We start from the raw sequence: 17,367 nt of genomic DNA on the forward strand, positions 1-17,367 counted from the left end.
CAGCTACTTTTTTTCTGTCGCAGGGCAAGGGTCGCGAAAACTTCTGGAAGATAACTTTGGCTTTGATCCTGTGCTGATATAGCCCAGAGCCCAGGATTAGCAAGGAAAGCGCCAAGAGGACCAAAGGGCAAGTGAAGGTTACTAAATGGCATTGTTACAGTAATGTTGTTTGGGCCGCAACCAATGACATGCCGTGTGCCAATAGAATATTCGTAAAGAGGGATGAAAGATGTCCTGTAAGTGGTACTGAACGCCCAGCACCATTCTCACTGCCACTGGAGTGATGGGCGCTGTACAGGTCACTTTAATGCTTCGCACCTTCGACCAATGAAGTAATGTTCTTGACTGAGCAGGCTTGGGATATTGCACTAGCCAGAAAAGTCAAAAGTCATTGCCCAAACAACGGAAGGGTCCGTTTTAAATATTTCTCCATTCACAGGCCATAGCGGTGAAAAGTAATTACGGCATTAAGTAAAGAACAGTAAACCACTTCACTCAAGCATCAGCCGGCACTGCTCCTGTACACACCCACAATCACCAACCTCCTCCAAAGCCACACCTTGCTATTGCTCATTCCTACCACCCCCAAAAACAGCGATCCATCCCACGAGTCAAAAAGAAACACCCAACACCTTCTTAGCTCCCACAAACCTCAAGCTCCTCCAAATCCACACCTTGTTGTTGCTCATTCCTGCCACCCCCAAAAACAGCGATCCATCCCACGAGTCAAAAAGAAACACCCAACACCTTCTTAGCTCCCTCAAACCTCAAGCTCCTCCAAAGCCACACCTTGTTGTTGCTCATTCCTGCCACCTGCAAAAACAGCAATGCATCCTACGAGTCTAAAAGAAACACCCAACACCTTCTTAGCTCCCTCAAACTTCAAGCTCCTTCAAAGCCACACCTTGCTATTGCTCATTCCTGCCACCTGCAAAAACATCAATGCATCCCACGATTCTAAAAGAAACACCCAACACCTTCTTAGCTCCCTCAAACCTCAAGCTCCTCCAAAGCCACACCTTGTTGTTGCTCATGCCTGCCACCTGCAAAAACATCAATCCATCCCACGAGTCTAAAAGAAACACCCAACACCTTCTTAGCTCCCTCAAACCTCAAGCTCCTCCAAAGCCACACCTTGTTGTTGCTCATTCCTGCCATCTGCAAAAACATCAATCCATCCCACGAGTCTAAAAGAAACACCCAACACCTTCTTAGCTCCCTCAAACTTCAAGCTCCTTCAAAGCCACACCTTGCTATTGCTCATTCCTGCCACCCCAAAACAGCAATGCATCCTACGAGTCTAAAAAACACCCAACACCTTCTCAGCTCCCTCAAACCTCAAGCTCCTCCAAAGCCACACCTTGTTGATGCTCATTCCTTCCACCTGCAAAAACAGCAATGCATCCTACGAGTCTAAAAGAAACACCCAACACCTTCTTAGCTCCCTCAAACCTCAAGCTCCTTCAAAGCCACACCTTGTTGTTCATTCCTGCCACCTGCAAAAACATCAATCCATCCCATGAGTCTAAAAGAAACACCCACCTTTAGAACCCCCGCCCCAGGGTGGTAGCGCCTGCTAAGCAGTGATTTTTAACTCCAGGGGATACCTAGCACTATTTTACGCACACATACCATAAAAAATGTCCTACAAGGATTCATTGGTGGCGCTGAGGAGCACCTTCAAGGTTCTTTTGGCCCAGATGCATGTCAGTAGTAGTGTGAAACTTTACCTTCAAGTTCATAGGTTTTTCATTTCAGAATGTATAATACATAATTGCATCCTTTAAGGAAATAAGCCTCTTGCTCCCTTTGTGTAGATCACGTTGTACACATTTTTCTTCTCTACACGCTTGTTGTGGAGGAGGGATAGTTTCAGCATTTTCCTGGTATTTTCTTTTGCTGAATTTAATCTTTTGTAGTCGCATAAACCGTCTCTGGCATTTTGCCTCGCAGCCTTCAGATGTATTCTGATGTGTAAATTGTATTCCCATGGTCTGCAGATAAGTGACTAGCAACCCTCTCTGCTAGATCTATATGCTTCATATTTTTTGTATCTCTTGGCCCCGTGGCAGGAGTCTCACGGGCTCTAATGCCAGCAAGGAATCTGCACCCCTTTCCAACTGGTCAAGTTGTAAACGTCTTTCGAAAATTGGAGTGCAGGGGCCCCTTGCTCCCCTGCATCCGGGTGACACTGATCCTTCACTAATAGTTTCTCCCCTGTCTCTACTCTTTGCATTTGTCAAACTTTTAGTCTGCATTGCTTCTTTTCTATCTGTTCTTAAATCTCTGCATCATCCATCCCATAATTTCCACCCACTCTGTCTGATCCCCACTCTATTCCTTCCTAAACCTTCTTTGGCGGATCTCTGCCTTGTGCATCCTTTCCCTGCTTCCTTCCTCTTTGGCCTCTGCATCCCAACTTTCACACATACTCTGCTTCCATACATCTTTACCCTGTCTGCATGACCTAACGTATGCGTCACTCTTGACTCCTTACTTTGCTCACAGCAATTGCCCCCCCTCCCTGTACACTCTAATACTGACCTCATTGTTCACAACCTTTTCGACGTTCTATCAACTACACATTTTCTTGCTCAGTTCCTTTTCGCCCCATTTCTCTTCGGCACCTTTTCCACGTACCTCTGTGTGCATCATTGTACCCACACTGTCTTTGTGATTGCTGCTTGCAAGACCCGTATGGCACTGTGCTGGGTGGCAGTCTGAGCTCTGTAGTTTACAAGCATAGTCCTAGGCTATGATTTTAAATTAATGTATCTATATATAATGTGCACACCGAATATTAATGTATCTATATGTAATGTGCACACTGAAGATGTATTTATGTATATGTAATGTGCACACTAAAGATGAATGCATGTATATGTAATGTGCACACTGATTCAAATGTTCTTGCTGGTTTTAACTAGTCTGTCACATCCCTCGGGGTAAAGACTGAAGAATATTGAAGCCGGGCCTTGCCTTCACTGATTAAATCTAGCTCCCCCATTCATTCTTTAACCAGTTCTCACAGGCACCTGAAAGGAGGCACCTAGCAGTACATAAAAATCTAAATAATTAATTTTTGGCATGTCTCTCCATAAGGAGGTCGACTCTGCATTGCTAATCAGTGACCTCTTTCAGCCATTATTTACATATCTCCAGATTCTTTTAGTTTGTCAGTGTAAAGTATGCTTTGGAGAATGTTTCGGATTTTGTTTCCTATGAACACTAGGGTTGCACCTCAAGAGGCTTCGCCAATCATGCAGAAAACTTTAATAGTGATATGTGCACATTAAGGTGGCAATAGGAGGTTTCATACCAGACTCCATGAATTACCCAAGTTTTAGTTGTTGGCTGGCTGCAAGAGAGAGTTTGCATATTTTTCCCCCTTATTAATTTGCTTTTTGTCTAGGTCAGCATAGATGGAGTTGAAGTGTTCTAACCTCTAGCGTGAAGTCTCTCAACACACTCACTTTCTTTGTATTAAAGGACATGCAGAATATTGGACAGCCTATTCTAGAAGCACCACTGTGATCCATGGCCCTGTCTGCATCAAGTCTGACTTCTACTTTCTTTGATCCGATGCTAGGGTTGATGTTTATACTCAACTGTAAGAGAGAAAGGATAGATACTTACCTATTACATTGATTCCTCAACATAAATATGGTTCCCAAATTCATAAGCTCTGAACATTTCTGGGAGACCATGAGCATGTCTGGTTCCTACGGATGAAACCGAATATTCTAAAGGTTGTCGAACTGAAAAGCATCCATCTGGACTCAGAGGACCATCTCTTCCATGCCTAGAAAGGGAAACCATTGCCTTTCAATTTGCTGATATCTTTCTTAGGCACCTGTTCACCTCTTTTAAATACTTTACAATTTTGTCAGACTAGCCGATTAAGTTTGTATCTCCCCAAAGCATAAACAGTAAATTAGACCTTTTTCTTCTGCATGAAGGGTTTAAACTAAGTGACGAGGAGTTGGGAACTGAATTTGCACTTTGAGCTGGTCGAGCCACCGAAAGCTCAAGCCAGATGCATGGCTCTCGCTCACCTCTAAGTCTTCTTAGACCCTCAAGCCCAAAACGAGTTGCGCTTTAATGTGGCTTCTGCCCATCATACACGCTGTAACCTCCAAATTTAAGATAATTCAGTGACCTCTGATGTCAAGCATGCAATAGAATGAGATACTTTTTTTCCTATTCAATCTTTAGTCTGTTGATTTTTATGGATTGCTTGTTTTTAAATGTTTTATAATATACAGAATGTGGTTTTATTGTGCGCCTTTTCAAATGGACTTTTATGGAAACCTTTGTACCCGAATAAAGAAAGAATTGAATGAGGTACTTACCTAGTAGCTGAATTGCACAATATAAAAAAAATTGGATCAGCTTTGGCTTCCCTCTTCACCAAATTTCGTGATCCTAGGCAAGTATTTTATTTCACCAGGCATCCCATATTTTGATATCGTATGTGAACGTTCATTCAAAAGCATGATTTCACTATGTGCACTGTACAAAAACCTCGTTTTGATTTAATAGACTATAATGTTGCCCAGTGTAGAACAGCAGTGTAGCCACACACAGGGTTCACATGACAACTGGCTTGCCTTTTATTTCACCAGAAACAATGTTGTCGGGGCAGGAATGTTAATAATGTAATGTTTAAAAACTATCATTTTGAATAAATGCCTCTCAATTCTAATCGGATGTAGTAAGGTGAAACGCTTCTGCTTGTTAAAGAAATAGTTTTTAAAATTTGTATTCTGAAGAGCCTCCTATATTTACATGATGTTTGTTGCTTACGTGCCATATGTTTTCATGGATCGGCTCGAGCACGGACTTCGAACTAACCATATACCCTTGTCTAGGCTCTGGCTCGAGACTCTGGTAATGTGTCGCCTCTTTTCATGCGATGGACTTGTTTTCGGTCCGCTTCCCTCTGAAAGCTAGACTTCGTTTCTCAAATGAAGTTGATACCAGATCTTCCTTCTGTGTTTGCACACCTGACCATGACGCCATGTTCCTTTCTCCTCAGGAATTTGCATCAAGTGCGGGAAAGGCGTGTACGGAGCCAGCCAGGCCTGCCAGGCGATGGGGAGCCTCTTCCACACCAACTGCTTCACCTGCTGCTCGTGCGGTGAGTCACCCCGCCGTCGTAAAGTGCTTTCCAATGTTTAGATACATTAACGAGTCGTCACACTAATGGGCAGACGCGGCCTGTAAATCTGCCAGCAGCGGCCCTAATGAGCGCTCGCTGAACCTCGCCGCCTCGGGGCAAGGGAGACCGCTTATTAGAGAACCCGGACGTGCCGCCGCCACGCACATCCTACTGTCCGAGGGGGCGGGGCGGAGCACTGTTGGTTTTGAGGTTTGCAGGCAGTCTTCAGTAAACAAGAAGGATTGTGATATGTCGAACACACACCGGCTGTTCTGCTGCTTACAGCACCCATCTCGAAGTTAAGGGGCTGTTTAGGCTGGGAGAGGGCAAGTGCCTCTCAAGAGGCCTGATCCCGAATCGAGGCGCTGTGACTTGTGTAAGTGCAGAAATACAATGAGGGTATTGCAGTAAAGAAGCAGACACAGGCGCACAAGAGCCACATAAGAACATACTTGTCCTATTAGGCTCTGAATGCGAAATCAGGGTTTCACGTTTTATTAAACAACTTTCGGGCTCTTAGGACAGCAGACCTAAAAACTAAAGTATGCTGTCCCTTTCAGGAATGTTAGCTTTGCACACCCCGCTTGACCTTTAATGCACATCCAGTCCAGAGAGAGCAGTCTCAAGCCTGCCTGCTCACGACTGAGGAGACCTGCTAACCTCAGTGTCCAGGACTGCACTGCACAGATCTTAACTTGCACTGCAGAACGCCTGCCCTTTAAACTGCGCTGTATGCCTATTGAATGTCTAATTCGAGGGGTTGTTGGTGGCAGGCGGTGGAGGGTAGTGAAATTGTTTGACTGTGATGTTAGGGGGCTCAGATTATACATCCCGTTGACCGGCCAGTATTGCTGCTTGATTACCCCTACCCAACTAACCCATCTGTAGGGGACTTTGCCTAGTGCAGTACCATTGGTTTTGCTTAGTTCGCCTTTGTTCACCTTCAATTTTACCTTTGTTCAGATGTGTGTGTTTTCGGGGATTCTGATCAGGCCATTGGGTGGGAGAAGCAGCATCAGGTGATGGAAGGAATTGTTATTGCCATATGTGTAGCACACAACCAGTTATTAGTATTGCACGTTTTAGCTCTGTTGATGACAAATCAGTTTTGTGTTTGTTTTTGGAGAATATGTTTTATTGCAATTGTGCTGAAGTAATGCATGATTCAGGGCAGATAATTCCTTCTGTTGTGTGAACTGTGCAAATAGCCTGCTCGATGTACTGCACATGATCAACTAAGACCATTTTTTTCTGTGGTAAGTAATAGTAAGTCATCTTTATTGTGTATAGTTAATTAAAAACGTTACAAAATGCATTGTAGATAAAGGCACCTAAAACGGGGGCAGTAAGTGGAGAAAATGCATTAAGTTGGAAAACTTCTTCAGTGAGTAAGAGAGGACGGCTACTTCTCAGTGGAGATCTTCTGGTAAACGAAGCGTGTGGGCTGGATATCTATGAGAGATTTGCTGCACTACATCTCTTGTGTCCAATGCACGTACAGCAGACATGCTCTTGGTCAAACTTGCACAAAAGTGCACAGCTCAGTGCGACAAGTAGCCTTGCTCATGAATATTAATAGGTCCGACTTCTGTTTGAATCCCATCATATTTCTCCATAAATGACGTACAAGCAATAGATAGCAGCAAGCACTTGTAATATCTACCATGAGTTAGAGGCTTGAATAATCCCTAATAATTAAGAAAAATACTTTGCCATGGATAAGGGACAGAAGGAACAGCGGCGGACTCTAGATGCCGCACTAGCCTTGGATAGCGTACTCAAAATGAAGTCTTAGGAGTCAGTCAAATGAGTGGCGTGCACATTTGCCATGGATGATGCTTTTCTCAATGTAAATTGACGAAGGCCACAGTGAGAAGCCTGAATTATTAGAAAATTAAGGATGAGTCCCATCCTATACCTGCAAAGAGGTATATGCAGGTGGCTTATGAATTGAAAAGGGGCTGCACTAAATGGCTCAGTGAAGCCATGGTCATTGTGCTTCAAAGGTAGAACACCTTCAAAGGTAGAAACGTGAGTGATGAAAAAACCTGTACCCTATACAGAACAGGGTACACTTTGTCTATTTTTGTTTAACATTGTTTCAAGAGGTGTCGATAGCATCATTTGGGACATTTGAGTATTATTCAGTAGTATAAAATCAACGGCTATCCTGAAAATAGAAGTGGTGAAGAAGTGTAGACAGGCTGCTTGGAACAGCCTGGGTTAGGATCAGTTTTTTACAATTGTGAGAGCATTTAGGAGCTTTCTGTTGATTGAGTGTGTTGTGTTGGTTGGCAGAATGATCTAAATGGACCACATTGACACCTATTGGGACTCTGTGGCAAAATTTGCAGTCCAGCGTAAAAGGTTGGCAGCAGTGAAGGCTTATCCCGTAAGGCCCATTGGCAGTAGTCCATTTTTTAGGTTTTGATCTACTGCTTAGCTGGTTGTTGTTGGGTTGAACTCCTGAGGCAAAATAGCCGGGAGTAGACGCTGCTGTTTGCTTCTTAAAGACTTGCTAACTTTTAAATTTACTGCTTTTAACTTGTATTGCACTCACTTTGCATATTGGCACTTTGGAATCACGGAGCAGATCCAGCGCTCACGTGACCCTGTACACCGGCGTCCTGCGCCGCTGGCCACGCCCACCGATAGGCCACGCCCCCTCCCCGCCCTACATAAGCGCTGAGTTGACGAGCGCTCTGTTGGGTTGAACTCCTGAGGCAAAATAGCCGGGAGTAGACGCTGCTGTTTGCTTCTTAAAGACTTGCTAACTTTTAAATTTACTGCTTTTAACTTGTATTGCACTCACTTTGCATATTGGCACTTTGGAATCACGGAGCAGATCTAGCGCTCACGTGACCCTGTACACCGGCGTCCTGCGCCGCTGGCCACGCCCACCGATAGGCCACGCCCCCTCCCCGCCCTACGGCCCCCTACATCAATGTGCTTCTATAGAACGTGCAGCGGACGAGCGCAGCGGGAGCGCCGTTTGCGCGCCTAAGGCAAGCCCGTCTGCGCCCGTCCGCAGCCGGACGGGGCCAGGGGCACGACGCCATGCCAATTTTATTTCTTACTCCTCGGAAGAACTTACTACCCTCCAAGGCCATTGGCCTCTCTCGAACTTCGTCCGGAGTCATATCCTTTCATTAGGGCTCGAACCTTCTTCTGCCCCTATCCTGTCGCTTCTCCCGTCTTCTCCTCCCCCTCAACGCCCTTGTCTACCTGACCCTATCCCTCCCATCCCCTCGCTATCCATTTTCTTACTGAACACCAGGTCAGCGGTCAAGCACCATCATGAGCTCTTTGTCTTGCTCGATTCTGAGAAACCTGACTTATTGCTCCTGACCGAAACCTGGTTTTGCGATTCTTCCCTTCCCATTCTCCTGGCTATCCTTCCCCCTTACTACGTGGCCTTACGTGCCGATCGTTCGGCTGGTAGGGTTGGGGGTGGAGTGGCAATGATAGCTCGGGCGGAACTAAAGTTTCAGACCGTTCCCTCTCCCCCCATACCTTCCACTGAATTCCTTATAGTCCGCTCTCTTGCCTTTTCCCCCCCCATCACCTGTCTCTTAATGTACCGTCCTCCCCAGTCCCTCCCTTTGTTTTTGCCGGCTTTCCAAGATCTTCTGGCCAACATGGTGGTCAACTACGCATCGGTCCTGGTACTCGGGGATTTCAACTACTGGCCCTCAGACCCATCCGAGTGTACAGCCTCTAAAGAATTTACTGAGTTCCTCACATCTTTAAATTTTGAGTCACACATCTCTGTCCCCACTCACTCCCGGGGTCATATACTTGACCAGGTCTGGTCCCTTAACCTTTCAGTTTCTCCGGTATCAGTTTCCCCCTGCCCTTGGTCTGATCACGCCCTCATTTCCTTTTCCATTTCTCTCTACCAGGTACCCAAAGCCCCCCGCGCCAAAAACACCTGGGCGCGGAATTGGAATAGAGTCGACTTTCCAACTTTGATGTCTTGCCTACGGAACTTCTCTCCGTCTCTCTTCGGTCTTTCATCTGACTCCCAAGCCAACATTATTAACACCTGGCTGGCTAGAGGGTGCGACTCAGTGGCTCCCCTGCGTCGTATTTCCGTTCGGCGTCCCAAGGAATCCAATAGGTGGTTTAATGACCACCTGAAAGAATTAAAAGTGGCCACCCGACAAGCTGAAAGGCGCTGGAGGAAAAATTATTGTCCCTTATTAAAAACCCTCTATCTGTCGTCTCTTACCGACTACAAGACCGCAATCCTTGCTGCCAAATCCTCTTACTTCTCAACTAAAATAATATCTGCCGATAATAAACCTAGGGAGATCTTCGGCATAGTGCAGGACTTGGCTTACTCTGATAGAGCCTCACCTCAGATCCCCCCATCTCAGTCCCTCTGCAACCAACTTAACACTTATTTCCTGGATAAGATCATCACTATTAAGGCCAACATCCCCCCCCCCCCTCGTCTGCCTTTATTGACCCTTCTCCTCCGGTTATTCGAAACCTCCTTACCTTTATCCCTCCCCTTACTGAGGAGGCATTTTTGGAGATTCTCCCTAGAGTGAAATCAGGGTCCCCGGCAGATATCTGTCCGGCACGAATCCTCCAACAAATTTACTCCTCTTGTCCCGAACCCCCGACTGCCTTCCTTAACAGCTCCCTAGCGCAGGGAGTAGTGACCCCTACGCTCAAATCAGCCATCATAGTGCCCATTCTTAAGAAGCCTGGCGCCGACCCATCCATCCCAGCCAACTACCGCCCCATTTCCCTGCTACCCTTTCTGGGCAAGGTGCTGGAGCGCCATGTCACCGCAACTCTCAGCACCCACGTTGAGGCAAATGGGGGGCTGGCTTCCCGCCAGGCAGGCTTCCGACCGAGGCACTCGACAGAATCAGTCGTGGTATCAGTCCTGGACAACCTCAGGAAGGGTATGGATGATAACAAATACCAGGCGCTGGTTCTCCTCGACCTCTCCGCCGCTTTTGACACGGTTGACCATACCATCTTACTGTCCCGTGTCAAGGCGGCTGGAATCGAGGGTTCCGCCCTGGTATGGCTTTCCTCCTTCCTGAGGGACCGCACCCAGGCGGTCCGGCTGGGAGACCTCACAGCTACCCCACTCCCCATCACGTGTGGCGTCCCCCAGGGTTCCTCCTTGTCTCCCCTACTATTCAATCTTTACATCTCTCCTCTTATCTTCGCTCTTCAACAGCTGGAGGTCACCGTGTATAATTACGCGGATGACCTCCAGCTCATCTTTGATCTCTCTTCTTCCCCTCACTCTGTTTCTAGCTTTCAGCACACTATGACATTCATCAGGGACTGGATGAACCACAACCACCTCAAGCTGAACCCGGAAAAGACCGAGTTGGTTCTCACCGGTGGTTCTTCCAGTCCCTGGAACCCCCTCTTCTGGCCCCAAACCCTTGGTCCCGCCCCCACTCCTTCAATCACGGTGAAAACACTGGGGGTGAAAATGAATAATCAGCTCACCCTTCACTCTCAAATCAGCTCTGTAGTTTCTTCTTGCTTCCTTACCCTCCGCACTATCCGCACTGTCTCCCGTTTCTTCACTTCCCAGGCACTCAAAATGATCATGGCCGCGCTTGTGATATCACGGCTGGATTATGCCAACGCCGTCTATCATGGCATACCAGCATATAGCCTAAGGAGATTACAGTTGGTTCAAAACCAAGCTGCTCGGCTGGTTTTTAGCCTTCCACGTTTCCATCACTCCACACCCCTTCTTAGGGAGCTTCATTGGCTACCTGTTAAGGAACGTTCCCTGTTCAAAACCGCATGTATGGTTTTTCAGGCCCATCAAGGCACCGCCCCTGCCTTCATTTCCTCACTTATAAAAGATTACGTTCCCCCCAGAGAGCTTCGATCCTCCACCAAGTCCCTTCTTCAAATTCCACGCTTCAGGCGTAAAAAGTGGGGTGGGTCCAATTTTTCCACCTTGGCCCCCACTTTTTGGAACTCCCTCCCTGACCACTTGCGTGCGTCTACCCATTATGTATCCTTCCGCAAGGAACTTAAAACGTTTCTTTTTAAACAGGCCTTCCCTGCATAACCCTCTCATTCTCCTGGCTCTACTACCGGTTTTCTCATTGTTTCAGTAGTCAATACCCTCCTTCAGCGCCAAGAAACCGACAGGTGTACGCCGCGCTCTACAAATGTTTTAAATTAGAAATTAGAATTAAAACACAAACTTTGATCAGTTGGAAAATCGATTTTTCAAGGATTACTTTGGCACTTTGTTGTTAGTGCGGTATTGACCATTCTGCAGAGAGAGTACATAACAAGGTTTCGAGTTCAAGAGATGAGTGAACTGCTCGAGTTATTCATCACAGTGTTATTTTTTCAGTATATGCTGCTTCTATGGTGATGTGTTCAGCAAGCTCTAATAGAGGATGTTTAGAACATGGTTGATTGAGGCTGTATTACTCTGGGTTGTAGGTGAATGCATGAAACAGAACCGCTTGCTCAGGGGCTGGTGATTTGCTCTGTTTTCTTTGTCTGGCCTCCATTGCTTTCTTCACAGATGTCTGGTAAGTTTTAACTCGAATGTTTTGATTATCAACACTTGTGAAGCATCCCTTCTGGCATTAATGTTGAGACTGTTTCGAAGACGCGTATTGTGGCTCATTCTAAACTCATTAGCATATGATGACGGATGCCATGTGTTTCGAAGTATCTCAAAACAAATATTTAAGTTTAGACGTCTAACTGTACGCTGCTTTCAACAGCGGTCTATGAGATGCCTCATGTTCATTTCTTTGGAATTGTAGTCTTTGCTGAAGATGTTTGTAGCTTTCCACTGAAGCAATGCTCGAAATGATGCCCCCATTAACGTGTTTTGAAAGGGAAAAGTACATGATGTATCCTTTTTATTGAGAAAATACTGATGTGGTAGTATTGGCATTGTTGTGTTCTAAGATGACTATGAGAACGCTAGAAAGTCAAAGACCGGCTTCGACTGAAGGGCAAAACGGATAGTTCTTGATTTCACCACAGCGGTGTGCGGACACATCTCGGAATGGAGTTTAATCACCACATGCTACTAATCCTTTGGGTATCATTTTTGACTTTTGAGGCGCTTATCTCTTTACAGAAATACATATTTTCCAAACGCTGGTTAAGCCTTTCCTTATTACTAGCAGCATTTCCTGACTGGCCTATTGCTTGGTTTTTCACTATTTATTTTGTCCACAGTTGAACTGATTCAGATTCATGCTGTGGGACCAGAATCTGGAAACATTTGGAAGTGTGGGCCTTTTCCTTATTCCGGTCTTGTTGAGTTCCCTGAAGATTATTTAAATCAATTCAAGCTTTAGAGAATGCCTCAGTGAAAAATCAAGTGTTTTAAAATGCATTGTTTTTAATGCCAAATCTCGGTTGAGGAGCAATACAACAAAATGATGGAAGGAATGCCTGAATTAATCTCAGCCATTGGTAATTGCTCGGGATCCATTCCTATCCATAATTATTCGCCCACCCTACCAGTCGCAACAAAGACTGCCCATAGTAAGATCAGTCATGAGCCTGTACCAGTAGGAACAGTGCTATGCCAGTCCCTCTCCAGAGAGGTTCACTAGCAACCCAAGACTGGTTGTGGCATTGTATGTGGGGCCTAACAGGAGTCCTGTGGCACAGCGATTAGTGCAGTGATGCAAATGTGTGAAAACCAGATGCTGACACTAATTCAAGCATCCCATCCAATATCTTTGTTTTTCCCCACTTTCCGAGGCCCTGAGTGCAAGAATTATCCCTAGTCATGGGTACCCTGTTTACTGTGCCATAAGACTCGAGCACAGGGGCGTAGCTGCCATGGGGGGGGGGGGCAATGTTTTGGGGGCGGCCGTGAGCGCAATATATTTGTATATTCCCTCGTCATCTGTCGCAACTCCCCCTTCCCCTGCTCGTCTTAGTCTGTCGCCTGTAAGAGTGAAGGGGGGAGTGGAGTAAGACAGCCAGAGGAGAGGGGGGAAATAGTGACAGACAGTGGGAACATCAAGTGGGTGGGGTGGGAGGGAGCATCAAAGTTGTAGTTACTGATTTCACTCAATTTTGTAGTTCATCCTGAAAGTCCGTAACATCCACCGATCCACCAACCCCATTTGACTTTAAAGCTCACCATGATATCATATAATATCTTAAACTGGACTCCCATTTCCCATTAGGGCTGAAAGCGGGGACGCTTCAGTGAGTGCGATTAAAGAAGGCCTCAATCCCCTCTTTCTCAAACCGAAGCAAGCATGCAGCCAACGTACAAGATGCACATAGAAAGGCCAATGATATACGCTGCCGTCGTCCGCTCACCCCATGCAGGAAGTGACACATTTGGTAGGCTTGTCTAAAAGTTGAACCCAGGGCTTTATGTATGTGGGATGAAAAATCTGGGGGGGGGGGGTCTCTTAAAGGGGCGTGGCTGATGCAGTTAAGGGCGTGGCTTAAAACGCCTAAGCTAAAAATCTGTACTTGGCATAGTGTACCGCATGCATGGCGTTTTTCTGCTTATGTTATTGCATCCAGATATATAATACAGAAAGTAAGATTAGCTACAACAAGGCAGCGCTATTGGCTTTGTCAGTGGTTGTGAGTTGCATAAGAGAAACGAGCATTGACATAGCCAATAGGTCTCGCCTTTGGGACCTTAGAAGTGTTTTATTATCCAGCACAATATCCTTCGTGCAACAACATCAACTGTTGCATGGCTAAACACTTATAAGGTCCCAAAGGTGAGACCTATTGGCTATGCCAATGCTTGTTATTAGATGATTTCATTCGTTTTAGCCCGTCTATCTTTTCTTTGTTCATCCCATCGAGCATAGCCTCTTTACCACCTCTCAGATTGGCTCTTTTTGTCATTCCACACTTGTCTCCTTTCGCTGAACTTTTTTTCTTTTTCTAAAAGCACTCCATGAGAGTGCATGGGTTTTCCACCTTCTCCCAGCACGTTTATTTTTATACCATTCTTAAAGTTCTACTTTCAGCACCTTTTTCCTATGAGCAACTCTCCGTACATTAACAATTTTATACATTTTCACCCTTCCACTTGCCCTCCTGTGCACTATCCATTTTAATCCATTTTATCTAGGGCTTTTCCCATAAGTCTAAATGTACACTTTATTTCTTGGCATTAACATAAAGTGTATTTTAAAGCGCACGTTCACCCAAGGGAATCTTGGTGCTGAATAACAGGTGTTGATTGTTACCCAAATCAATGGTACTTATTTTATTGATCTCAGAAGGATAAAAGGCTGAGCAGACCCACCAGGATTTGAACCTGTAACCTTTAGGTGAACGCAGGTCTCTACAATGGTCGAATTGGTCCACCAAGCCACCAGACCCAGCCAGACCATTGACTCTGTCCTAATTTAAAACAAGCATTTACAATGCAATGGTTTTGCCTTTGTTAAAGTTTGAGCTATTGGCATTGCTCTTGACAATATTTTTATTTATGTTTTTTTTAACATAAATAAATGGCATTGTCATTTACAATGCCACTAGCTTTATCTCTCGCAAATGACACACACAAACACCCACAGAGAGCCCCCCCAACACACACTCAGAGGCCTCCCCACACACACACACCCACACAGAGCCCCCCACACACACACCCACACAGAGCCCCCCACACACACAGCCATACAAAGCCCCCCCCACACACCCACAGAGCCTCCCTACACACTGCGAGCCCCCCACACACTGCGAGCCCCCCCACACACTGCGAGCCCCCCACACACACTGCGAGCCCCCCCACACACTGCAAGCCCCCCCACACACTGCAAGCCCCCCCACACACTGCAAGCCCCCCCACACACTGCAAGCCCCCCCACACACTGCAAGCCCCCCCACACACTGCAAGCCCCCCACACACTGCGAGCCCCCCCACACACTGCAAGCCCCCCCACACACTGCGAGCCCCCCCACACACTGCAAGCCCCCCCACACACTGCAAGCCCCCACACACACTGCAAGCCCCCCCACACACTGCAAGCCCCCCAACACACTGCAAGCCCCCCAACACACTGCAAGCCCCCCAACACACTGCAAGCCCCCCCACACACTGCGAGCCCCCCCCACACACTGCGAGCCCCCCCCACACACTGCGAGCCCCCCCACACGCTGCAAGCCCCCACACACACTGCAAGCCCCCCAACACACTGCAAGCCCCCACACACACTGCAAGCCCGAGCCCAAGCGTAGTTACAGGCAAATAGAAGGGGGTCACGTAAATGAAAAGGACGAGAGTTCGTAATGATACGTGTATTAAGCACACAAACGCACTGGAGAATGAATAAAGGCAGTTACGCTGGTGACACTGGAGAGTGGTAGGAGAAGGTAATATAGTGTCATATAGTGACATGTAAGAAGCTCAAGTAGTGCATGGTCTAAAAACAGTCTCTGGGAGAGACCTTAGTCGAGTCTACATAGAAAGAGGATATTAATATAGTGTGTCAATAACACAAGAAGAACCCCACAAAGGTATACAAGTCACAGAGGAGGGCGGGGGGGGGTGGAGGAAATCATGGAAGAACCGCTAGTCGGAAGGAATGTAAAATGATGCACGTTTCACCTGCTGCGCTCTGTGGATGTCCAGGTGCTCTTCGGAAGACTAAAGAAAAGAAAAAAAGTACGGGGTGATTATCAGAGGACGAGAGTGCGAGCGGCGTGATGACTGACAGTGGCAGGGGGTCTTACCGTGGTGGCGACTACTGGATACAAAGTCGGCCACGTGGTAAAAAGTACAGTAAACGACCAGGGCACCCTGTGCCAAAGGTGGGAGTACTGTACTGGACGGGTGTGTCCAGAACTATTCGAGGCGACCTGGGAGGGAAAATAAGAATGAGGTCAGAGAGAGATAATAAGGGGCTACTGCGGTCAGCATCGGGTGGACGGGATGGCTCTCACCTGAGTCAGAAGGTCAGAAGACGCATCCGGTCCGCGCGTCCATGTAGCGAGTTCCGGGTAATGGACGTGTCCCGGCACCCCTCCCTTCTCTGCGGCCGCACTCACCGGTACTTGGACGCTGCAGCTCTTCCTCACCCGGTCCCGCTTCTTGGGGCCAGGTGCTCTCACGGGCGGCGGCGGGGCTCCTCTTCCACCATGGAGCCCTGCCGGTGGGTGCAGCTGCTTCTCCTTGTCCGCGCTGGGGGAGCGGGACTTCCGGGTCGCCCCCTCAGCTTCTGGGTCGTCGCGGGCAGCGGGGCGGCCCGTCTCAGCTACTGCAGGCGGGGAGTGAATTCACCGAGGGGTGGGCTCCCTCGAGGTGAAAATAAACAATAGCGGCAAGGTCCCTGGGCGCCTGCCAGGGGACAATTTAATTACAAAAAAGCGAGGTGAGCACTCGCTAGGGCAGAAAAGCGCTATGAAGCGCTCTGGGTGTTTTTCACGAAACTCCCCGGCCCCGAGCAGGAAGGCGGGTGCCGGCAATGCCGGACCAGATTCGGGGGCGTTCCCGGCTTTTGGCTGACGTAGCGTGACGTAGCCAAAGCCAAAAATTCTCGGGAACGCCCCCGAATCTGGTCCGGCATTGACGGACAGGCCCGTCTTCCAATGGCTAGCCTCCATTTATGGAGCTAGCCAATGGAAGACGGGGGCCGTTCCTGTCTCCCCTACTATACTCATTAGGTTTTCGCCTGCGCGAAAAAGCTGCGCAGAGCGCAGCTTTCGCCAGGCAAAACCTAAAAATTAAACCACAATTTACTTTTCTTAAGCATCCCATGAGAGTGCATGTGTTTTACCATTCAGTGTGTCTGTCGGCTTCTCTCAGCATGTTTCTTTTCATTACATAAAAACACTTCCTTTTTTACAACTTTGTCGTTCAAGCTCCTCTCCTGTGTGCTTCAACTTGCCCCCTTTGGGACATTCACTTCCAACCCCCAACATTGCTCTGTTTCCTTTCCTTCCAATGCCCACTATGTTGCTTCACCCCACTCACGCATTGTGTGTTTCTTTCCGCTTACCCCCACCACGTACCGCCATGTGGCTTCCCTGGCCCTTCATGTTGCTTCCCCATCTGTGTTCTTTCCCCCACCTGCTTGTGCTAACTTGTTTTGTGTGTTTACTTATACAACTCAGGTTGGTAAACAAAAAAATGAACACCTGAATCAATTTGTGGCAGTGCGTGTTCTTGGTGGGCTCGCATACAAAATTACGCAGCTGACCGCATAGGATTTTTTTCTGTTTATTAGCTATTCTGCACAGCA

At 47.3% G+C, this 17,367-nt stretch overlaps 1 protein-coding gene across 2 annotated transcripts in view; it reads left to right on the forward strand.

Annotated features, from left to right (window-relative positions):
- WTIP (WT1 interacting protein) overlaps positions 1–17,367 on the forward strand; it is a 333,161-nt gene that overhangs the window by 72,784 nt on the left and 243,010 nt on the right. For both annotated transcript variants that reach the window (XM_078670590.1, XM_078670591.1), the window contains exon 2: positions 5,039–5,140. In XM_078670590.1, coding sequence (XP_078526716.1) covers positions 5,039–5,140 — 102 coding nt within the window. The remainder of the gene's footprint in view (positions 1–5,038; positions 5,141–17,367) is intronic.

The sequence above is a fragment of the Lissotriton helveticus genome, chromosome 12 (genome assembly GCF_964261635.1).
Source record: "Lissotriton helveticus chromosome 12, aLisHel1.1, whole genome shotgun sequence".
Lineage (NCBI taxonomy): Eukaryota > Metazoa > Chordata > Amphibia > Caudata > Salamandridae > Lissotriton > Lissotriton helveticus.